We start from the raw sequence: 25,966 nt of genomic DNA, 5'->3' as shown, positions 1-25,966 counted from the left end.
ACTAACAATTCGAGTAAAACATCCAACTTCCTCAATGAAAAACCAGTCTAACAACTCAATAACAAGATTGCCCCCACTAGTTGTAATCACAAATGAAGTTAGACATCACTTAAAAAGCATACTTATGCATACGCAAATATCAAACTCCAAAACATTAATGCTAACTAAATTTGGTAATTGGTGTCCGGTTTTGCTATATTGAACATTTTAATAGGGAAACTGATCTATGGCTTGATAGTATATGTGATGCAAGGTAACTAAAAATCAAGGACACAACTTACTTTGTTAAGTTCAATGTTTTAGCTTTTCAAGTGTTCAGACTGTTTAACTAGTGTTAGTAGGAGTGAGAATACTTAATATTTTCCTTGATTTGTAGAAAAAAATGGGGTACAAGAAATTCATGTGTATGTATACACACACATATATATATGCACACACACATCCACATATATCTAAACCTAAATCTATATCTATATATATACATATATATCTACCACCAAGGCAAATTAATATGAATGTGGTAAATGATTTATTTCTACATGTCAGGAAATAATAAGAGTGAATCTCACTCATTATTTGTTACATACCGCAAACTTAAAGAAAATTATGTGAACATTCAATTTATACTGACTAAACATGGACTTAAGTACAAATGTGAAATTTATTTATTACTAAACTCCATGTTTTAAATTCAGGAGGTACATGAGAGGAAATTTACTTTCAGTTGAAGAAAAATGATTTCTAATTAATAGGAAAAAATTAAAACAACTTTTTCATGAAAAGTTTTTATACCATAAATAAGGTCAACACAGCTACAGTGATTTATTAAAGCCTATTTTTAAAAATAGATCAATATTACACTAAAAGAGGGAAAAAAATCTTATTAACTAAATGCATGCAAAAATGAATACTTTCAAATGTTTTCTTGACAAAAGAACAATGCAAATAAATATGCTAGTAGTTTACAAAGTTAAAACATGTTTTATCAGAATGAGATATTTATATAAAAAAGATGTTATGACAGCAAATGGAAGGTTGGGGATGTGACTCACATGGAAAAGTGTCTGCATGGCTAGCATAAGACCCTGAGTTCAAATCTCGGTACTGCCTTTTCCCAAACGACAGCAAATGGCCTAAAAATATCCACTACATCACCTGATTTAGCCATCCATACAATAAAAGAATATGCTAAACTCACAAAGCATACAAAACTAAGGATGTATAACATAGTTATATGTCTTAAGACATCAGGCTTCCCGAAATCTACCAAATGAACACACAATTGACGGCATTTCACATCCATCCTGAGATTGCCTTGATGCTTCCTAAATTGTTTAACTGATCCAACAGACAATATAAGCTAAATAGAATCTAAGATTAAGCTAAAGGAGAAAGCAAAACACTAAATATTTTTAATATATACTATTAACACATACTATTATAGCCTCATAGTCTTTAGAACTGAGATTTTTTTTCAAACACTGCAGAAAATATCAACATTTATCAACCACTTTGTGATACTATAATGAAATTTATTAGGTAAGTAAGCAGTGTATACCACAGTGAATGGTGACTATAGCTTACTAAAATGTAAAATCATGCAAAAAAATAAGAAATTATGAGTCCACAGCTTCAAATTTAGCTCTCAAAAACACTTAAGAGGTAAAAGTTTCAGAAAATAAATAAAAAGATTATATGATCAAACTAAACATGCTCTGAAGGCAATTGGTTGCCAGGTGGAGACAGCCCACACCTGAAATCCTACTCAGGAGGATGAAATCTGTAGATCACAGTTCAAAGCCAGCTGGGGCAGGAAAGTCCATGAGACTCTGATCTCCACTTAACCACTGAAAAGCCAGAGGTAGAACTGTGGCTCAAGTAGTACAGCGCTAGCCTTTAGCAAAAAAAAAAAAAAAGCTGAGAGACAGTGCGTAGGCCCAGAGTTCAATCCCCAGGATCAGCACCCCGCCCCCCCCCAAAAAAAGTCAGCACTGGGACTAAATGTGTATCTCAGAGGTATGTTTGCTTAGCATGGGCAAGGGCTCTGGGTTTGAGTCTTGGTAATTCAGAATTATTTTATTAAAAGTCAATAAGAACTAAGAATACAAAGAAAACCATAAAATCATGCTATAGTTGTCTTTTTGACCAATACCTATATACATACTATCAAAAAGACCTAAAAGTAGAGCAGTAGCCTTGAGCCAAAGAACCTCAGGAACAGCACAGTACCCAAGCCCTGAGTTCATGCCTCAGGAATAGCCTAAAAACAAAACAAACAACAACCAAAAAACAAAGTTGATGTGAAAACTAGAAAGGATGTTACTATAAATTTTTATTGGTAAAGATTGATGGAAAAGGACTACACAAAGTTAATGTATTTTATAACAGATGGTTTGAGAAATATCAAATACATTTTCAAAGTATAACTAATAAAGTTTAACAAGGGATATAGAGGCCAAGAACATTTTCATTAAAACATCAATAAATACCGAGTGCTGGTGACACACTTGTAATCCAAGCTACTCTTTAGGCTGAGATCTGAGGATCATAGTTCAAAGCCAGCCCAGGCAGTAAAGTCCCAGTGACTCTAAATCTCCAACTAACCCCGGAAAACCAGATGTAGCACTGTGGCTCAAAGTGGTTGAGCACTAGCCTTGAATGAAAAACCTTAGGGACAGTGCCCAGGCCCCATGACTGACCAAAAACAAAAAACAACTGAAATATCTTAAGCCTGTATCTCATACCTATTATCTTAGCTACTCAGAAAACTGTTCTCTGAAGACCAAGGTTCAAAGCCAGACCAAGCAGCAAAGTCAGAAAGACTTTCATCCTCCACTAATAAGCATAACAGTTGTACTAGATGCATGGCACAAGTGACAAGAGTACCTACCAGCTACATGCAAAAAAAGACAATCAAGAGCAAGACACCTAGACAATCTCTACTAGCAAACAGGTACCCGCATGTATGTGCGCTCTTCAATTTGACTTAGCCAACAAAATGAGGAATCGTGTAAGGAAGAGAAACATCTCTTCTCTCTCCTTCTGAACAACTCTACTTTCCGGGCCAACATGTACAAAGCCTAGCCTATGGGCTTGAAGCATACAAAACATGTAATGCAATTCTTTTCTATATCCTTTTTTCCCTATTCCTTTTACATTTTTTTATTTTTCGTTTTTTACTATCTTTAGTTATACAAAGGAGTTGTCATTAACAAAGCATGAATACAATGCATCTTGATAAATGTTCCTCCTTTCAATCCTCTCACCCATCCTTCTCCTTCCCTCACTGAATTCTCCCTCTCTTCTCTACCATTTTCCCCTTGACCCTCACCCCTTTCAAATACCAGCTTCTTGGTGTTTATTTTGCTTATCCTTGATTTATCTCTTATGTGTAAAATAAGTGAAGAAAACTGTTTATTTCCTGGAGGCCTTTATGTAACTGAAGTAAGAATAAGATTTCTAGTAGTGATGAACATCTGTTGGAAAAGTAATAGTCAAGCTCTAATGGGCTAAGTAGCTTAGTGGTACAAAAACCTGAGTATGTATCATAATCAAAGTCTTAAAGTCTAGAGCATTTGGTTCTTCTGGTATAATTTTTGACTTAGAAGGACTACTAAGTGGGCCCAGAAAATCTGCAATACAAAGCATTTTCCAAGAGATGATAATGCTGACCTGGTACTTAAGAGAATCATTTACTGTCTCCTAATTTCACTGCTGAGAAACTCAATGTTGAATATAGTTGAAATAAATTATATTCCAAATTTTTATGAAAGTATGTATATAGAACAGTAAAATAGTCTGCCTAGACTCACAAAAAAATTTAAAAATGGAGAGTAGAGAGATTTTATTTTATGTCCCAGGACTTAATGTACATTCTTAAAAGTGGAAGTAAGTAGGGAAGTAGGGAAAAAAACCTGAAATCCTATTTGGGGACCTGAGAAAAAGAAGTAGACAGTATTCCTACCAAACATATATTTAAAGAGACTTTATTCTATGAAATGCAGACAAGAATCCAATGTGAATCCTACAAAATTAAAAAGAGTGAGGGAAAGGGTCAATGGAGGAGGAAGGGATGAGAATATTGAGAGGTGACACTGATCATTATATACTGTATTCAGAAAATGCTTTGTTAAATGGTAACTCTTTTGTACAATGACTTAAAGATAATAATAAAGTAAATGAAATTAAAGAAAAAAAGGGAAAACAACCAATAGGGTGGGTATGAGTGGGAAGGGTTGGGTTAACAAGGAGGATGAAAGGATGAACATACTTGAAATAGACTGCAACTATGAACAATAAACAATGAAATTTGTTGAAACAGTTCTGAGAGTGGAGGGTGGTGGGAAGAGAAAGTGGTAAGGGTGGTGAGACTGACTGAAATATACTGTGAACGGGTACTGATGTAACAATGAACTATGACTCCGTATAAGAATACATAATAAAATAATAACATTTTATAAGTTAGACTATTGTAATTAATATTTTGTTTGGCTAAAATGATCACTCATTTTACTTATGAACAACTGTGTATAAAAAATGCATTAATAGGCAATTCTGTACAATATTCAATAAGAATACCTTGTAAGAACTTACTTTCAAAATTTAAGAAATATCCTAAAAGGTGTCATGGTGGCTCATACCTGTAATCCCAGCTACTCAGGAGGAGCACTATTAAGGTCAAAGGGTAGAGGGAGGGTAGGTTTAGTGAGATAACCCCATCCCAATCAAACAACAAGATGTAGGGTAGAGGAGCTGGGAATATGGCCTAGTGGCAAGAGTGCTTGCCTCCTATACATGAAGCCCTGGGTTCCCCAGCACCATATATATAGAAAACGGCCAGAAGTGGCGCTGTGGCTCAAGTGGCAGAGTGCTAGTCTTGAGCAAAAAGAAGCCAGGGACAGTGCTCAGGCCCTGAGTCCAAGGCCCAGGCCTGGCCAAAAAAAAAAAATAATAATACACACACACACACACACACCCCGACACACACACACACACACCCTGACACACACACACCCCGACACACACCCCCCCACACACACACCCCGGGGGAGGGAACTGTGATTCAATGCCAGTCTAGGAAGACAACTAAAAAAAAAAAGATGTAGGGTAGAGAAGTGGCTCTAGTGGTAGTATGTCTGCCTAGCAAGCACAAGGTCCTGAGTTAGACCAAGTTGAGGGGGAAAGGAGGGAGGAGGAAGAAAGGATGGGAGGTTATTAAAAATCTGTGCGCACATGCATGCGCGTGCGCACACACACACACACACACACACACACACGCAGGCCAGGCACCAGTGACTCATTCCTATAATCCTATTTACTCAGGAGACTGCAATCTGTCTTATCTCCAACTAATTACCAAAAAGTCGGAAGTAGAGCTTTACCTCAGATAATAGTAGAGCATTAGCTTGAGTGTGAATGTCTGTGTGTATGTGTGTGTAAGGGACAGTGCCTAGGCCCTGTGTAAACACACACACACACACACAAAATGCTATGGTCACAAAACAAAAATTACCAGTATACTTCATGAACACTAAAAAGAAAATTTTACAGTATTTAAAATGGGCAAATTATCTTATCTGTTAAGGACCATTAAGTTATCCAATTTATAAGATCTAATACTTACTACAGAATAATAAAAAGTATATCTTAAATTAAAAAATATTTGAAAGAAATGTCCATATTTTAAGCGGGAACTTAAATTTTTTACCCAGCTCACAAACAACCACAAAACGATTAGAATATCAGTGCAAATAAAAGACAAATGATAAACTGTAATTAGATTCTACAAACTCCACCATCAAAAATGCAACCATTACAACAGGATAGGCAAAAAAAACCACACACACACACACACAAAAAAAACCAACATTATGAAAAAGCTTTTAGTCCTTATGAAATTTGCATTTGAATTACCCCAGATTACTTGTGCCACAAAACACTATCACAGAAAATGAGCATTATTCATTCATCACTTTGAGTTTACTGGAAATAGTAACAGGCTTTTTCGTTTAATATTAAAAGAGTGAATGTAAGTTTTCAAAGCCATTAAGGAATTGTTTTTCAAATGTATTTCTGAAAAATGTGTAATTCTAGCAAATAGTAAAGATCTGAAGCAATCTATTGGTTAAGACTAAATAACCAAAGTTTAACAGTTTCCTAACTGTTACTTTCATAAAATGACATTTCAGTTAATAGGGCAAAAGTCAAGGGTGCTGACAGAATTCACCTAATACAGGTCAACTTTCCAAGGACTTTTGGGGGGGTCTCTGAGACTTTTCTAAGGTCAAAACTACTCCCATGAAATTATTAAACTGTTAGACAGGCATGATGGCTTTTATACCTACAATCTTCAGTACTTGGGTAGGGAGGTGGTGTCAGAAAAAGACAAGGAGAGAAGAGGATGGAAGACAAGAAAGAGAGGGAAGAGGATGGAGAAAGGGGGAAAGAAAGAGGGAGATGGGTGAGAGAAAGGGAAAATAGGTAATAAAAAGACACGAGGTCTTCCTTTTTGTTGCTGTTGGTTGTGAAGCTTGAACTTGGGGGCCTGCGCACTGTCCCTAAATTTTTTTTTTTTTACTCAAAGCTACCCCTCTAACACTTTGAGCCACAGCAGCACTTCTGGTTTTCGGGTGGTTAATTGGAGGTAGGAGTCTCACAGACTTTCCTGCCTGGGATGGCTTTGAACTTCAAATCTCAGCCTCCTGAGTAACCACCAGCAATTGGCAAGGCAAAAGGTCTTGAAGAATTAGTCTTTAGATGTGGTGTCTTCAAGCATAAGGAATCAGTAATGGGCATCAGGACAGAGGTTTCCAACCTTAATAATACTATAGTTGGAAAAAAAAATTCTAAAGTATAAGGTCCACACCTAGGAAGGCTCCATGCAGATGCCCCACATCTGTTTAAGTCTGCACCCAGTACCTGAGTTACCTAGGTAACTGGCACACCTGGAGGCAGGTACCTCCTCCTTCTCTGAAGTCACATCCAATCCACCTGGCCATATCTTCCACCTTTTCCTATATAATCTGGCTCAACACAGTCCCTTCTTTTTCCTTTTCTTACTCTTTTTCACTTCTTCCTTCTCCTCTGTCTCCCCATGCCTCCACCTTGTGTGGGTTGGCAGTTTGTTTTCCCCCCAATAAACTCCTTTCTCCTGAACCATGGGGAGGGTTTCCTTTCTGGTGAACATTACATCTGGTGCCTGACTTGGGAGGGGACAGATTCATGAGTCACTGGATCTTTCCTCTGCTCTTCTGACCAGCCCTCCTTGGACCAAACTCCCGAAACTCGGAAGAAACTCACTTCGGATTTCTCGCCTTTACCACTGCTGGCTATGCACCCACCACACCATCTCCTCTCTAAGTCTGGTGAGTGACTCCCACCAGAGGAACTCCTTATGCCTTTTTGGCCAGTCTGTTCACATTTCAGGGATGTCTGAATTGAGAATTTGAATCTACATCCTGTCTATGTCCTTGTGGACCCCCATCTATGTCCTTATGAACTCCTACGTCCTCACCAGACTACTCCATAAAGTCAAAACGCCTCATAGGCTAGAAAATCAGTCTCAATGGTCCAACCTTTTTGCTTGTGCTCTCAAGAGTGCAACACAGGCTGGGTTCCAGGGACCCCCCCCTCTAGTTTCTCTCTCAACGGCTAGCCATTCTGGGTTTGATCTAAAAACAAAATAACTGCAACCACTGACCTAAGTATTCTTAACACCATGACTGTTCAGAAAAATCACCATCTTGGCCACACAGTGGGTGGAATCACAGTTAAACTCCCTTGAAGCAATCCCAAGATCACCTGATTCCACAAGCCAAAGGAAAAAGCTGGCAGTTTTAGAGAAATAAATCACAATTATTTGTAGTCAATTCCTAATAAGCTACAGCCCCTGCCTCATGAGACTTCTTCCAGGCTTCCTTCAAGGACCACCAAAGGACAGCTACTGCTTGCCTTATCCCGGAGGGGGCCACATCTACACCTTTTACCCCTAATGTTGACACCCCTTGCCAAGAGGAAGTAGCCAGAGAGAATTGGCACCCTGTTTCATAATTATTAAAAGGCCGGAATGTAAGGTCCACCCCCAGGAGGGGTCCATGCAGATGTCCCCCCACCTGTCTGTGCTACCTAGGTATACCTAGGTAACTGGCACATCTGGAAACAGGTGTGCCTTCTCTGAAGTCACATCCAATTCACCTGGCCATATCTTCTACCTTTTCCTATATAATCCGGCTCAACACAGTCCCCTTCTCTTTCCTTTTCTCTCTTCCTTCTCCTTCTTCCTTCTCCTCTGTCTCCACCGCCTCATTCTTGTGTGGGCAGGCAGTATGCTTTCTCCGCAATAAACTGCTTTCTCCTGAACCATGTGGCGGGTTTCCTTTCTGGCGAACCTTATATAAAGTATTGCTTTTCTCTTGTGTATTTTCTATGAGTGAAAAGCTATGTTTTGTCAAGGCTTTGTGGTTTATGATATCACTACAAATTTAGTATAGAAACAAATAAGAGAGCCCAGCTTTTCTCCATCAAAACAGAGTAAAAGGAACTACAAAAGTTTGAAACAATAACACTTCTAGGCACTAAACCTTTTTTATTCTATAAAATGACATTTTATGTTAAAATGTAATGAGCTCAAGAATTTCTACTTTAATCTCTTAATTTCTGCTTTAATTTCTCATAACAAAATACCTGTAATATCTACAAACTGAAATTCTTTGGGACTGCAGTAATTTAGAGTATAGGGAAGTCTATGATCAAAAAGTTCAAAAAATGTTCATGTTAAAAAGTGAGACTACTAAGAGAAATACTCTACTGAGATTTCAGACCTTTTAGAAAATGTAGAAAGACCCCAGATGTCAGCTGCTCTACTTCCTCTGTCCCCACGGTATCATCAACCCAAAACCAAGAAAAATGTAGATGTTATTTAAGCTCACATAGTAATACTAGATAACTAGATAAGCCACAGTTTTACATGAGAAATCAGCTTCCTTCTAAAATGTAAACCCCATATTCAGCTTTAAAAGCAGGGATGTTTTCTTTGTGGGTTACATTTAGTAAACTGAGGGATCTTTCAAATTAGAGAGTCTATCAAACCCCAGGACAAAAAAAAAAAAAAAAGACTTAATACAATGAAATCTAACAAAAAAAAATTACTTTTTAAACAATGGATGAGAATATGATTAACCACAACATTAAACATTTCTGCATTTCCAGTGGGATCTACCATTGCTGCCTGACAAAGCTCTATGCTTCACACAAATCAACTACAACCAGAAACATTTTCTCCTCTCTAACTTATTAATAATTATTAAAATACTAAATACACACTTATAAATGGCTGTTCAAGGGAAGGGGACAAACCTTTTCACTCTATCAACTATTTGACAGGAAAAGTCTTGGAAGAGAGTTGTTTCTATTACTTAGTAACTGTTAGAACTATTTACACTTATGTGGTAAACCATGTCTGTAAACCTTCAAGTAGGGTTTACTGTGAACTTTCAAGATAAGGTTAAAATACGCAACATAGTTCTCATAACCTGACTTGTGGAACTGAAACCCCTTTGTATAACTATTTAAAGTAAATGTAAAACAACATTTAAGACAGAAAGAAGATGCCGGCGAAACAATAGGAACAGACCCTAGCCTTCTCTAATCAAACAGATTTAGGGTACTAATACACACTCTCCCCCAAAAGATGACAACACAGAGAGAGAGAGAGAGAGAGAGAGAGAGAGAGAGAGAGAGAGAGAGAGAGAGAGAGATACACAATCAAAGGAGCAGAAAAAAATCACAACTTGAACAGATACAAGGAAGGAAAACCGTGAAGAGCTCTCTGTCAACACCCCATCCCATGCCAGCAGCTACAATAAGCCGCTAGAGCAGCCCCGCAGATACCCAGGACTCCAGGATCCAACAGGCCACGCTGCTGAATCCAGATGGAGAAAAATTCCACAGCGCTGGACCTGGACAGTGCAGAGAAAGACGGAAACCAGCAGCGTGGCACCATGACATCCGGACCCAGAGAACTTCCACCTTACAAATGGTCAGCCTACCACCAACATGGCTAAGCTGTGTAAGCAGCCCGATGGTGGCCCAGGACTCTGACACCTGAAGAATTAGACTAAAGCATCCAGACACAGAGATCTACCACAGTGCTGCCGGTTAGCCCACGGCCAATTCCAAGATCAAGGAGTGATTACCCTGCCAGGGACCCCTGCCCTCACAGGAGACCAGCACTGGTTGTGACCCACAGAGCTTGGCCTCAGACCTTTCCCTCCTGCCTAACAAGGGGCACCACACTTGAAGAAAACAAAGAGGCCAGAGCACAGGAAGAAGAAAGAAGTAAAGTACAGGAAATTAAGAAAATGACAGGAAACATGACACATCTCTCTGTAATAACACTAAACATTAACGAACTCAACTCCCTAATTAAAAGAAAAAGAACAGCATTCCAACTGCCTAAACTGAACCAACAAGACAAACAAGCTAAGCAAACCAACAACAAACATGCAAGGAGATAGAGGAAGAAATCAGAAGTCTCCCAACAAGGAAAAGTCCAGGCCCAGATGAATTCACTGCTGAATTATGTAAAACTTTTAAAGATGAACGAATACCAATACTCCTCAAGCTTTTCCATGAAGTAGAAGCAGAGAGCACAATTCGAAACTCAGTCTATAAAGTATCATACTCAACCCCAAACCAGGCAAATAGCTAAGGAAAAAAGAGAACACAATTTTTAAAAATCATACATTGTGACTATGCTTCATCCTACAGATGCAAGGCTGGTTTAACATACACAAATCAATTCAACATGTCAACATAGTCAAGGACACGAACCACATGACCATCACAATAGATGCAGAAAAGGCCTTCAATAAAATACAACATCCAATCATGTTAAAAAAGCTTTGGAGAAACTAGGAACAGAAGGAATATTCCTTAAAACAATAAAGGCTATATATGACAGAACAGCCAACATCATACCAAATGGGGAAAAGATAAAATCATTTCCCCTAAAATCAGGAATAAGGCAAGGATGCCCACTCTCTCCACTCCTCTTCAATACAATTCTGGAATTCTCAGCCACAGCAATAAGGCAAGACAAGGATATAAATGGGATCCACATAGGGAAAGAAAAAAATTAAACTATCCCTATTAGCAGATGACATGATCTTACACCTACAGGACCCAACCCCTCTCCCCCCCCCCCCCCAAAAAAAAACTCCTAGAGCTGATAAACCACTTTGGCAAAGTAGTAGGATATAAAATTAACCCACAAAAATCAGGAGCCTTTCTGTACGCTAACAATGTACAAGCAGAAAGGGAAATCATGAAAACAACTCCATTTATGATAGCCTCAAAAAAATAAAAACAAAAAAAACCCCTAAGAACCTAACCAAAGATGTAAAATCTCTTTATAGCAAAAACTATAAAAATCTGAAGAAACCAATCAAAAAGTAAAACAGGAAATGGAAAGACCTTCCACTTTCATGGATAGGTACAATCAATATTACGAAAATGGCCTTACTGCTAAAAACGATATACAAATTCAATGCAATCCCCACCAAAATCCCAATGACATTCTTTACTGAGATAGAGAAAACAATCCAAAAATTCATATAGAACAAGTAAAGACCTAGAGTAGCCAAAACAATGCTAAGCAAAAAAAAAAAAAAAAAAAAAGCAGATGGTATCACAATACCAGATTTCAAACTTACTACAGAGCCATAATAACAAAAATAGCTTGATATTGGCACAAAAAATAGACCAGAGATCAATGGAACAGAGTAGAAGAACCAGAAATAAAACCACACACTTACAGTCTTCTGATATTTGACAAAGGAGCAAAACACATACAGTGGAAAATACAGAGCCTCTTCAACAAGTGGTATTGGGAAAACTGGGCAGCCATAAATGGATCCCTAAAAATAGAGCCCTGCTTGTCATCATGCACCAACATCAATTCAAAGTGGATCAAAGATCTCAATGTCAGAAACCATAATTCTGAAACTACTGCAAGATAAGAGTATGAGAAATGTTAGAACCTATATAGATATAGGCAGGAACTTCTTGAATAGAGTCCCAGGGGTACAACAGATAGGAAAGAGACTTGACAAGTAGAACTACATTAAAATTAAAAGTTTTTGCAAAAGTAAGAACAGTTAGCAAACTAGAAAGACAATAGGCTGGAAGATTATCTTTACCAGCAACATATCAGACAAAGGCCCACTGTCCAACATATACAAGGAGTTAAAAAACTAACCTCTTCCAAACTTAATACACCAATTACTAAATGGGCAAGGGGGCTAAGGAGAGACTTCTCAGAAGAAGTAAGAATGGCAAAGAAACACATAAGGACTCTGGCCGTAAAGGAAAGGCAAATCAAAACAACCTGAGATTCCATCTCACCCCAGTCAGAATTGGCCAACATTGTGAATTCAAGCAACAAATGCTGGTGGGGATGTGGGGCAAAAGGAACCCTACTTCACTGCTGATGGGAATGTAAACTAGTACAATTACTCTGGACAGTAGTCTGAGGTTCCTCAAAAAAATAAACACAGCCCTTCCCTCAACTCAGCCATACTACTACACATCTATCCTGAGCATCATGAACCAGGATATGATAAGGACACCTCCATATCCATGTTCATTCCCACACTATTCACAATAGCCAAAATATGGAAAATACCTAGAATGTCCCACAACTGTTATGTGGATCCAAAAAATACGGTACTTATATACAATGGAATTTTACACAGCCATCAGAAAGAATAAAATAATTTCATCTGAAGGGAAAAGGACTAGAACAGTAAGCAAGTTAAGCCAAGATCAGAGAGACAAATGGCACATGTTCTCTCTGATAAGCAGAAGTTAGATTTAAAATTACACAGGATTCTAGATACTCATATACAGTAAGACCAAAAGAGGATAGTCTTAGGAGAGAATCACAAAGGTGTAATTACCCAAGTACCTCTTCGTATGTTTATAATATACATACAAAAACAAACTCCAAGGATATGGAAACAAAGGCTCTTTTCTTAATTTGTTTTATCTTTTGCTAATGATTTTGTTTTCTTTACCTTGTATACAGTACATTTATGCATATCTGTAGGAGGGTGGGGGGAAGGCACAGAACCCAAGGAAAAAGTTCACAACTTATAGGCAAAGACAGGAGGGAGGGAATGGGAGAGAACGAGGGAACAGATGACCTGTATGAAAGGAAATGTAATTATTACCTGACATATATATATTTTATATATATATATATATATATATATATATATATAATCTCTCTATATATCACCTCTATAATAGCAATCATTTTTTAAAAAAACCCAACATTTAAGCCAGGCTCTAGTGGCTCATGCTTTTAATGCTAGCTACTCAGGAGTACAAGATCATGGTTCAAAGCCAGCCCAGGAAGGAAAGAACTAAGACTCTTACCTCCAATTAACCATACACAGACACACAGACACACACACGTTAACACACATACAAGCACTATCTTAAAGCAGAAAAGCCCAAATAGCATTCTTACATTCCAAAGAAAGCAAAAGATTTTTCTAAGGAAAAGGAAATACTTTTAAGGTAATAGGCAAAGACTCCTCCTTCAGTCATGCCTTTCACTTATTAGCTGCTTCTGATTCCCAGTGTTATTTAATTTACAACAAACTACAAAAACAGTGTAATAATGTAGCAAATTACAACTGAATATATAGTTTTTACCAGGGCCTCCATTATGTGTATAAGGCCATATTGCTATTTAGATATAACTTAAGTTTTGATTAAACATAGCACCTGATCATCTGAAAACCATTTTTTGGTGTTACAAAAACATAAAATATGTAGTTAACCTAGTCAGTCAACATGTTCAGGGAATATTGAGTACATACAACACTATTATAGGAAAACATGAAAATATACTACTACCTTCTCTCTAACAGCTCACATTTAGCAAAAATAAAGAATAATTCAACTTAGAAATATTTGTTTTTAATGTCACTTGAAAATATATGCCACAGTTAAGTGCTATTTAATTCAAGATTGGACTTCATTAGAATTTTTGCTTAAATATTGACATGGCAGCAGGAAAACATAATTCAAGACTAAGTATCAAATGAAACCTGGATAGGGATCATGGAGCTTAACACTAAGATAAATGGATTAAACAACAGAAAAAGAATCAATGGGACTACAATATAATGCCATCAATAATCCATACATCACTCAAAGATCTGTTATTCTTATAAAATGTTACAAGACATGGAATAATCTTAACATTTTGAAAAAAGTAAACTTCGACATAAATGCCATTCATTGATTATAAGAAATATACTAGTATTTTTTCCATTAAATTACATCACTTCTCTCCAACCTTAACATAAACAAGTAAGTTAGAAGACATATAAAAACGTTAGCCATTTGAAGATACTAATAAGAAAAATAAGAAAGTAAGAAAAATCTTTTGTTATTTGCAATGAACTTAGACGGTATTATGCTAAGTGAACTAGGGCAAGTATAGAAAGAGAAATACTATATCATATCTCATATATATGAAATATATAAAAAGAGAGTAGAATGGAGGTGAGGTACCAGAAGCTGATATGAGGGTGGAAATGGAAATTTTTAATCAGGTACACACAATTTCTGTTAGAAAGAAAAATTGGTTTTAGAGATCTAATGCACAAAATAGTAACCATAGCAAATAACTATATATTTCAAATTGATAATTAATTTGGAATGTTCTCATTATAAAATCTGATGAGAATGTGCAGTAATATATCTGTTAATCAGCTTGAAATCATTACATAATATAAATACATAACATATCATAATGTACCCCATAAACATGAACAATTATCAAATAAAAATAACCAGAATATTTAAAGTTCTTAAATTTTTTTCATATCATTAGTGCTAGAATAAATAAGATTATAAGGAAATTCAGAAATAGGACAATTATCACATTTATCATTTTTAATCTCACTAATCAAATATTCAATAATTATTTTCTACATCTTTTTTTCAGAAGATAAGGGACTCACTTGTGAATTACTGTAAGTCCTGGTTATGAACATTAAGTCCTCTATTGCTTGGTTAATTCGGAATATAGTAAAGACACAAGAACCACAGGTTCAATTCCAACCTACAAATGGCCTGCACTCAAATTAGCAGTTGAAAGTCATTAAACTTTGGAAATAATGTTGACTGGCGGAGGCACACATCTCAACTATTTCACTCTTCCTCTATTATCAGATAACAGATTTTCTAAAGCCAGGAATCAGTTTTTTAACACTGTTTTCATCTTTGTGGGAGTTGAGCTGACAGTGAAAGGAAATCAAAGGTGTTGGGGATGAGAGAATAGCTGACATTTAGAGGGCTAAAATGAACTTATTAGGTAAGAATATAATAGGAAGACCGATTATCTGGCTCTGTACTCTGGTCACAATGGACACACAAAGCAAAGGTGGTTCTCTCACAAAGTAGAGTGAGAGTACATGGGTTTTTAGAATATAATGCTTTACTAACAGAATTCCTAATACATTTTTCAATATAACTCTGATTAGAACTAGCTGCTAACTTTGATCATTTACTACTGACACTCTCTCTGGGAAGAAGTAACTATATACTTACTGTTGTTTTCATAAAAAGTCCATTAAGAAGAACAAATATTGAAAACTTACTGGAAGGAAAAAATTTAAAGCCACCAAATGAAAGATCCAAAGTACAAATAAAAATGAAATTTGGGGATTTTTTTTCTTAAGAATCAAAAGTAATAAATATGACAAGAAATGTACTTACTACCACATTATGTAATTGTACTCCTTCTGTACATCACCTTGTCAATAAAATGTAATTAAAAAAATAAAAACAAAAAAGATAAAAAAGTCAAAAGTAATTTAAGAATATGATAAAAATATCTTTAATTTTTTTCAAAAACAAATTAACATCACTAACAATTCAGTATAAATTTATTAATATACCAATACCAACTTTAGTTTCAGGATTACTATCATTTTTTGTTCAGTTAGTGCTGAAATAGAAAGGCATGTATAATCTATTTCAGTGTGAATCTGTTAAAGACAAAATAAGTATCATAACTACAACTTTTAATTCAAAGCAATAACTCATAATATTTTTAAAAATATTTCTTTACTATTAAACTGAAAAAAAATTTAAAGTTATTTTCTTCCAAAACTCAAATACCTTTTTTTTTTTTAAACTATGTACCTGGTGGTGGGATCAGAGGTGGAGCGGTGCTGACAGTTGGAGGAGGTGGAAGAAAGGGGGGTGGAGGAAGATGGGTAGGAGGAGCTCCTGGAGGGAAAAATGGAGGTGGTTTGCTAAAATTGTTGTCTACTTCAGTAGCAGATCTTTCAGAAAGGACCTAAAATAAGAGCATAGTGAATTAGAAAGATGAGTAAATGTTATCTAAACTTAATTTTAATAAATAATTCCATTTAGTCTAAGCAATAAATTAAATAATTTAATTCAAATACACAGTTTTTAGAGGCTGGGGATATGGCCTAGTGGCAAGAGTGCCTGCCTTATATACATGAGGCCCTGGGTTCGATTCTCCAGCACCACATATACAGAAAATGGCCAGAAGTGGCGCTGTGGCTGAAGTGGCAGAGTGCTGGCCTTGAGCAAAAAGAAGCCAAGGATAGTGCTCAGGCCCAGAGTCCAAGCCCAGGACTGGCCAAAAAAAAAAAAAATACATAGGTTTTAGGGATAGTATTTCCTTGTGTGAGTTGCATCATTACATATACATATGTGAGCCTATATTCATACTTCTTTAGATGTTCATATCCAAAGCTTAGGAAAAATAACTGCATTACCACCAAGAGATATTGAGAAATAATAACACCTCAAATAAGAAACAAGTACTGAATATAACACAATAAATATTTATATCCCAATCAAAGTTAAACCATTTAAGTTAAAGCAATGTAACCACTAACAATGTGGATATAGCCCTAAGAAATTAACACAACATTCAACCATTGACTATGTCAATGAATGTCTGTTGCAACCAAGTAGCAAGGTAGGAGACTAAAATGCACCCAATAATGGGTTTCAAGTAGCAGGCAATTAAGACATGCAATCATTTTTTTGAGTGAACCTTGTAACTTTGAGACCAAAGGTTCATACTGTAAAGTAAAATAGTGCTTGCAAAATGATGATTTGTGTGAACAGGCAAGAGATAGGCACTCTACAGAAGCATCTTAAACCTAATGAAATTCAACAAGAAAATTGGCACATAGATATCTGGACCTTTGAAAAGTCACCTGAGACACTCAGATGTACAAAGATATGTTTGGAAAGTAGCAAAAACAGTCAAATTAATTCTGTAAATTTAATTTATACCTCTTGAATGCTTAATGACTAAAGCACATCATTTCAACATGTAATTTCTCTTTTCGTTAAGATTTTCAACACATAAATACAGGAAATTTTATAAGGTTTCTACTCAGGTATTTCTTAAAGTCTGAAACAATTTTTAAAAGCATGTCATTTTAATAATGGAGATGGAAAATAAATTATCTTAAATATATAAAAATGCTAAAACAACTTAATGTAACTACATTTACAGAATTAGTGTCAAAACAATGTCGATTTGTGTGTGTATGTGTGTGTGTGTGTGTGTGTGTGTATGTGTGTGTGTATACTTTGTGTATGCAAGTCCTGGGTTAACTCAGGGCCTGGACAATGCCCTTGAGCTTTTATGCTTGAGGCTAGTGCTCTACTACTTGAGACAATCTCAACTTCTAGCTACTTGGTGACAAACTGAAGGTAAGAGTCTCATGGACCTTTCTGCCTGGGTGGGCTTATTCTAATGGTGACTAACCATGATCCTCAGAACTGAGCCTACTGAGTAGCTAGGATTACAGGTATGTACCAGCAAGTGGGCCATTTCAACACTTTTATGGTATCCAGACAAAGAAATAATGAAAAAATACAGCCTACAGAAACAGTTGGCAATGTCAATTACTGAATTCTATTCACTTAATAACAAATTAATTGTAGCCATGCCCCAGTGTCTCATACCTATAATCTTAGCTACTCAATAGGCTGAGATGTGAGGATCCTGGTTCAAAGCTAGCCCAGGCAAAAAAGACCGTAAGACTCTAATCTCCACTTAACCACCTACGAGAGCCGGAGCTGTGACTCAAGTGGAGAGCATTAGCCTTGAGGAAAAAACTTTAGGAACAGCACCAAAACCCTCAGTTTAAACATGGGGACAGGTACAATAAAGGAAAAAACAACAAAAAACTAACAAAGGAATTCTATTGTACTCAGAAAGTCACATACATAAATGATGATATATACAATAAAGCTATCAGAGATTTTAAAATCATATTTTTAATATAGGAAAATACAAATTTACATGAACAAAAGGATATACAAAACAATAGAAACCCAATTTTGTTAAGTAGCAAGAATTGTAACAGAAGTTAAAATGTGACATGTAAGTGGTAGAATTATCAGTGAATCTATGTATTAACAAGGAAAAAGAAAACTCTAGGAGAAACCCAGAGATTATAACCTGTATATTGCTGTTTTCATTTGCGCGTCGCCTTCCTTCTACTCGACTAATAGTTATAGTTTGACCAATTACATCGATTGCTCCAGGTAATCTCCTAAAACATAAAAATGAATCAATTCAGATGTGTGAGAAGTAATATTTAGTAGGAAATAAAAGCTAAAATACTTTGTAATACATTAAAAAATACAAACAACTCAAAGATTTCACTCATTTTTGGATTGTGATTTTTTTAATAAGCTAGAACCAAAATATTAAGAAATAATCATGATGTTAAAATGTAAGTAGATGAATGGCTTTTTTTAAAACATACTAATTTTAAGTAATCTACTATTAAATGTATCATCATGGAACTGAATCAGATAGCAAATGTTAGGGGCTGGGGATATGGCCTAGTGGCAAGAGTGCTTGCCTCGTATACATGAGGCCCTGGGTTCAATTCCCCAGCACCACATATACAGAAAATGGCCAGAAGTGGCACTGTGGCTCAAGTGGCAGAGTGCTAGCCTTGAGCAAAAAGAAGCCAGGGACAGTGCTCAGGCCCTGAGTCCAGGCCCCAGGACTGGCCCCCCCCAAAAAATTAAAAAGATAGCAAATGTTAGTCAAACTGAGATAAGCATTCATAACACATATCAGAATTATATTACAGAAACTTTAAAATTTCCCCAACAAAGCTTCAGAAAAATAATGCTCACTTTGACAAATACAGAACATATGCAACAGTTTTTCTCACTGTATACTTGTTAGTCATGACAAAGTCAGGATTCAGAATAAAGTCATTGATCTACATAATAAACAGCAAAATTCATTTTCAAACCTGAAACTTTTAATGCTAAAGACTGTAAGACCTTTTTCCTTTGAACTATAATTACTTTCAGCAAGATAATTCATTTTTGAGAAATTTAAGACTTTTCTGGAAAGCATAAATGACAGTTTGCCTCAAATGAACCTTTAAACATGTCACAAATAATTTTATACCTATAAAAATTAAGTTGCTTTACTGAAAGTATAAAATTGCTTCTTTTCTTTTTAAAAATATTTATTGTGATTATAAAGGCGATATACAGACGAGTTACTGTTTCATAAGTCAGGTAATGAGATTTTTTTTTGAATTGCTTGTTTTTCTAAGTTTATTATTATAAAAATGGTGTAGACAGGGGTTTATAGTTACAGAAGATAAAGAGTACATTTCTTTTTGAACAATGTCAACCCTTTGCTTGCTCCCTCCCATTGTTTCCCCTTACATCCCAGGACAAGGTCAACTCCTTTCTTCCCTCCCAATTTTTCCCTCCTATCCCTGCCCACAAGTTGTACTCTTCATTTTTAACACAGTTTCTGCTAGGTTACAAATGATTCTTCAAAGTACTTCAGGAACAATTTGGCACTAACTTTTCTGTGAAGAGGGGAGATTTCTAGGACCTGTTTTTACCACGAATGTCTACAAAGATTTTAAAAATTCTGGGACAATAAGGTTAGAGAAAGCTGGTTATTCTTTCACCCTTAGATAGATTAGTTATTAAAGATTCTTACTAAACATGTTTACAAAAATATATACCAGAGACATCAATCTAAACAAGTGTACATAGAGGAAAATTCAAAAAATATATTTTCTTAGAAATTCCTAGGACCAAGACAAGCTTTTTTTTTTAACCATGCAAACTGATTGGCCTTAATGAGAAGCCAGATTTGCCATTTTGCTCATAAATGATTCAATGACAACAAACACACAGTATGTAACAAAATAACCCAAAGCAGACAGTATGTAACACAGTTGGGTAATTTAGAAATCCAATGTTATTCTGACATCTCATTATGGAAAACAGCATTGAACTACATTATATTTCATCAAAGTGTCCCCATGCCCCACAACTTTGTAGGTTACTGAACCCAGGATTCTGAGTATACCAGGCAAATGCTCTATTACAGAGCTACACCACCAGCCTTTCATAAAAGATCTTGATGGAGAGCTTTTTATTTCATTGTATAAAACAGTAGTTTAATTATGACAGAATTTACTGCAACTTTGATATTATATGCTTAACTGTGCCAGCATCTATTTAATTAGAAAGCATAAAGTTAACGTAGCTATCATAGTTCTCTGTCATTCTCCTTGCAACAGAAAAAGCACAAAACTTTTGGAAATGATTATAAGCAAAAGCTGCTCAGGGAAGCAAAGAATATAAACTAAATTTTTTTTTTAAATTACTCTATGAAGCTAAAAGGGGCATGCTAATGTCAATTTTCATTATAACTAAACCTACCATTTTGCTCCAAAACCCAACTAACACTTGATTTTAAGCTTTAAGTCAAACCAGAATCAAATCTGTAAATCAATGTTTCTCAATCTTGCCATCACAACAAAATGACCTGATGCCCAGGGTATACAAACATCAGACTATTAAAAACAGCATCTCCTGTGCCTAAGCATCATTTTTTTTTCAAGGTTCCTAAATAATTCCAATATCTAGCCCAAGTTGACTACTACAATCAATTTCAATGACTTAACAGACATTTGATTCTCTCCTAGAATGAAAGAATCTAAAGTAGCAGATAAAAAATTCTGCTAAAATCTCTTCAGTCTATTTGGGGTGCTGGAAATCAAATATCTAAATCTATCACTTAGTAATAAACACAACATCATATCCATCAAGGTCTGGTAATTAAGAACAGAATGTCAGTGACACTATATATTTTAACATTTATTTTTATTTTTGTGACAGATACCTTTCTGTGTATTTTGCTTTCATAGATCAAGAATACTTTTCTCTGTGGTACACACATCATTTATAAAGAACATTTAACATAGTCTAGTATCAAGAAAATATATAATTTAAAAATCTAACAATATAACTTTCAAATGGTAAAGTCTGGTGAAAGTAAAGAAGTAACAAGAATGAGCAGTTACCTGTATACTTGATTTTATCTCTATCTTTTCAAGTCTGATTGCAAGTGCTTTCATTAGCTTTGAAGTTGCTTAATAGTTTACAAAAACATTCAAGGTGTAAGTCCAATAAGGTTTTATAAAATGCGTAAAGAGGCTTTTCTGCCTAGTAAAGTGGCACCACCAAGATTATGTAACCCAGCTCCAAACTCAGCAGTACACTTTTCCCCTTCTTCCATAGCAATATTTCTCAAGCTCTTTGAAGCTTGAATATTTTAGAATAAAACAAAAGTTTTTATTGTTACAAGGAGACATGCTCAAATTTGACCCATTAGAGGACAGTGAATCATAATTCAGTGAAGTCTATTCACTTATGAAGAGAACTTGCAATAAAGCTCTGCCTGCCACATTTTTACTTTCGTATTTTGGAAAATGCCATTTTAAGAAAAAGCCAGCTCTAGAGAGAACATCACATGTCCAATCACACAAGGTCAACCTTCCCTCCCTCCCTCCCTTCCTTCCTTCCCTTTTGTGTGGGTCCTGGAACTTGAACTCAAGGCCTGGGCACTGTCCCTAAGCTTTTTGGTCAAGGTTAGCATTATACCACTTGGGGCACAACTCCACTTTCAGCTTTTTGTGTGGTTAACTGGAGATAAGAGTCTCATGAACTTTCCTGCCCAGGCTGACTTCCAATCATGATCCTTACATTTCAGCCACCTGAGTAGCTAGTATGATATAAGTGAGCCACCAGCACTTGGCTTACATAAAATCTTACAAGTTCACACTATAGCAACATTCATTCAGATTGCTCAAATACCACATTTGTCTAAAATACATGAAGTGGTGGCTCAGAAAAATGTTCATTCAGCATCTAGTTTTTGTATGTTTTGTTTGTTATAAAAGGTTCAAGCAAATTTAAATATATTAGTGATTCAATACTGAAAAGCAAGTTTTACTATTCCTCATCTAATAGTCTGAATCAGTTTAAAAATGATACAGGAACACAAACTTAAGACAAACAATCTAGAATTTGAAACAAATTTTCAAAAAGAATACTTGGCACTATAAATAGAAACATAATAAAGATTGGTAATTGGGGTAAGATTATACCAATTATCCACATTGTCAATTTAATTTCTTTGTTTACTAAAACTGCTTCCTTCACTTTTTATTCTTTCGTGGGAGAAAGGGGATAAGGTTGGAATTTGAACTCAGGGCCTTTACACTTGTTAGGCAGGTGTTCTACCTCTTGATCCAAGCATACAGATCTTTTTGCTTTTTCCTGACAGGGTGTTGAATATAAACCTGGACTGGCTTGGATTGCAATCCTACTTTTTAGGCTCCACAAAGCTAGGATAACAGTGACTTGCACAACTGCATCCAGCTTTTCTTTTCTTTTCTTTTTGCTAGTCCTGGGTCTTGAACTCAGGCCTGAACCACTGTCCCTGGCTTCTTTTTGCTCAAGGCTAGCACTCTACCATTTGAGCCACAGTGCCGCTTCTGGCTTTTTCTGTTTATGTAGTGCTGAGGAATCGAACCCAGGGTTTCATGTATTCAGGGCAAGTATTCTACCACTAGGCTATATTCCCAGGTCCCAATCAGCTTTCTTTGCTGAAATGGAGTCTCACAAACTTTTTGACCCACATGGGCCTGAATTGTGATTCTTCCTATTTCTGCTAAATGGAATACAGGCAGGAACCACCTACCAGTTGCTTCTTACCAACTGGCTTTACTAATTCTACTGAATATATATATATATATATATATATATATATATATATATATATATATATATATTCAGTCAGCCTGAAAAATATGGTTCAAGCCTGAAAGCCAATTATGCAAAAAGACTAATTAGTATGAGATAAGAAGTCCAAGTGTTCAAATGTGGTAACTTACAAAAAAAAAATTTAAGCTGGACATCTGTAATCCTAGCTATTCAGGAGGATGAGATCTTAGGATCATGGTTCAAACCTAGCGTGGCAAAAAAAGTCCATGAAACTACAATCTTCAACCAAAAGCCAGAAATATACATGTGGCTAAGTGATAGAGTGTTAGCCCAGACCTTAAGTTCAAGCCCCATTATTGGAACTCAAACAAATAATAATAAACCCACCAAAAACCAGAATACCAACCTTTGTTACAAGCAGACTTAAACAGTATCTAAAGCCTCATACTTCTCAATTTAATTAAATACTAGAATCTAGTTTGCTACTGTACCTTAAATACATATGTACATGTAAAATGGGCAAACTCCACATACAAACACAAAATGTGGAGAAAAAGTAATCGTACTGCATTGCTGGTGGGAATGTAAACTAGATAAGCACTCTGAAAGATCTACTGAGGAGCCCAGCTTTGCTTCAAATACCGCACGGACAAAATTACATTGGAGTAATCTCTTATAAACCTTATCTCTTTCAAAAAAAAAAATCTGACATAATATTTAAGGTTATGTCCTGCAGTTATCAAAGAACTTGCCAGCTTCAAATTTGTATATTGTGTGTAAATGTTTGACAGAATTGTATTTAGGGGCTAGAGATGTAGGCCAATTCAGTGGTAGAATATTTGCCTAGCAAGCGTGAGGCCCTGGGTTTAATTTCTAGCACTGAAAAAAACAACTGTATACATTTACTTTCATGTAAAAGTGGTGGTAAGCTTTGTGATAAATACAAAGAAAACCTTAAAATGTGAAAAAAGATAGATAAGCACTCTGGATGGAGGTTTGGAGGTTCCTCAGAAAACTAAATATAGACCTTCCGTATCACCCAGCCCATTCTTGGCTATCTACCCAGAACATCACAAGTCAGGAAATCACAAAAAAATCTTGCACAACTATGCTTGTTGCTATACTATTTACAAAACTAAATATCTACAAAGCCAAGTTATAGAATGCCCTACAATAATGCCCTACAAAATCAACTTTTGACAGTGTTTTTAACTCTGATTGTTAGAAGGTATTTTTAATCAAAAGCATTTTATAATTCACATTTCAAAGTTATTTAATTAAAATAAGATTACTGCCAGGTGCTGGTGGCTCATGCCTGTAATGTTAGCTACTCAGGAGACTGAGATCTAAGGATCAAGGTTCAAAGCCAGCCTAGGCAAGAAAGTCCCTATGAGACTCTTACCTCCAATTAACCATATAAAATCTGGAAGTGCTGCTGTGGCTCAAGTGGTAGAGAGCTAGCCTTGAGCACAAAGAGGCTCAGAGACAGAGCCCAGACCTTGAGTACAAGCTTCACAACCAACCAAAAATAAATAAATAACATATTTAGACTATATAGGTACAATGTCGAAAATTCAAAGCAAAAGTAGCCATTACATGACATATTATTTCATAACTATATAGAAGCTACGTGGGTCTTTATTTCTGAATTGGGCATCAAAGTACAGACTCCCAACTGCTGCTGGCAATACACTAACACAGTTATCTCTCACTATATTCTTTTGTAATAAAGTTACTATTTTAATTGTACAGGCTCAGAGAAATTATAACAACTTTTAAGGCTAAATGCTTTGTAAATAAAACATATACAACAGAAACCAAATTCTGTAGGGAAAGGATGGCCAATCAAAGCACAACCACCGTAAGGGACACAGTACATCCTAGGACAGCAGTTAATGGAAAAAGCTGGAGATGGAGGCATAAATCACGTTGTACAGCACAAGCCAATGAGTAAAACTGTCACATGTTGAGTTTGAGTCCCAGTCTCAGACAAAAAAGAAGAAAAGCAGATTTATGCATTGTATGAAGTTGGGTGTAATACTGTAAAAATTCAGTGGAGTCAAATTTGGCAGGCTAAAAATGCTAGATCAAGTGATTACCATGTTATATGAAAAAGGATTAAGCTGCAGAATAGGGAAAAGAAAAATAGCTTTACTGAGCACTTACTTAATGTGATTCAATACGATTTATTATTTATTAGGTACCATTAAAGGCCAGAAGGATGAATGGTAAGACACAAACAAGGTCTTAAATAATAAGGTAAGGAAAAGTCTTTCAACTGAGCCAGGCACCGGTGGCGAACTGATATAACCGCAGTTACTTAGGAGGCTGAGATCTGAGGATCATGTTGGAAGCCAGACTGGGGAGGAAAGTCCAAGAGACTCTTTTCTTCAACTAACCACCAGAAAACCAGAAGTGCAAGAGTGCCAGCCTAGAGCAAAAAAATTCAGGGACAACCCCCAGGCCTTGAATCGAGCACCAAGATCAACAAAAAGTGAAAAAAGAAAAAAATCCTTCAATGATATATCCCCAAAACCCAAAGTCTGAGAGGTAAAGGCACAGTATAATCTAATCAAGCAATTTGCTATCTTACTAAAGAGACAAAACAAACTGAGATCTAAACATAGGAGTGTAACCAAGGTTTTAAAAAAGCCTTACCTTAGATCAGGAGATTCCGCCCTTCCATAACGATCCTGCCACTTCCCAACACTTGAATTGGCTTTTCTGGAGGCAGTACTTGTCTGAGACTGAGAAGAGGTGCTGTTTCTGCTGAGATAAATTGTCTATGTTTTTCTTACATATTATTGTCTCTTACCCT

General features: G+C 36.0%; 1 protein-coding gene across 15 annotated transcripts in view; it reads right to left on the bottom strand.

Annotated features, from left to right (window-relative positions):
• Nucleotides 1-25,966, bottom strand: part of Fip1l1 (factor interacting with PAPOLA and CPSF1) — a 65,018-nt gene that overhangs the window by 15,528 nt on the left and 23,524 nt on the right. For 8 of the 15 annotated variants that reach the window (XM_048364794.1, XM_048364796.1, XM_048364801.1 and 5 more), the window contains 3 exons: nucleotides 25,807-25,914; nucleotides 18,542-18,635; nucleotides 16,225-16,381 (listed from right to left, as the gene is read on the bottom strand). In XM_048364794.1, coding sequence (XP_048220751.1) covers nucleotides 16,225-16,381; nucleotides 18,542-18,635; nucleotides 25,807-25,914 — 359 coding nt within the window. Of the gene's footprint in view, nucleotides 1-16,224; nucleotides 16,382-18,541; nucleotides 18,636-25,806; nucleotides 25,918-25,966 lie in introns of all 15 variants that reach the window. The other 7 variants (XM_048364792.1, XM_048364793.1, XM_048364790.1 and 4 more) reach the window with 1 other exon arrangement.

This window comes from Perognathus longimembris, chromosome 16, assembly GCF_023159225.1.
Source record: "Perognathus longimembris pacificus isolate PPM17 chromosome 16, ASM2315922v1, whole genome shotgun sequence".
Classification (NCBI taxonomy): Eukaryota; Metazoa; Chordata; class Mammalia; order Rodentia; family Heteromyidae; genus Perognathus; species Perognathus longimembris.
This window is presented reverse-complemented; position numbering and strand designations above follow the sequence as displayed.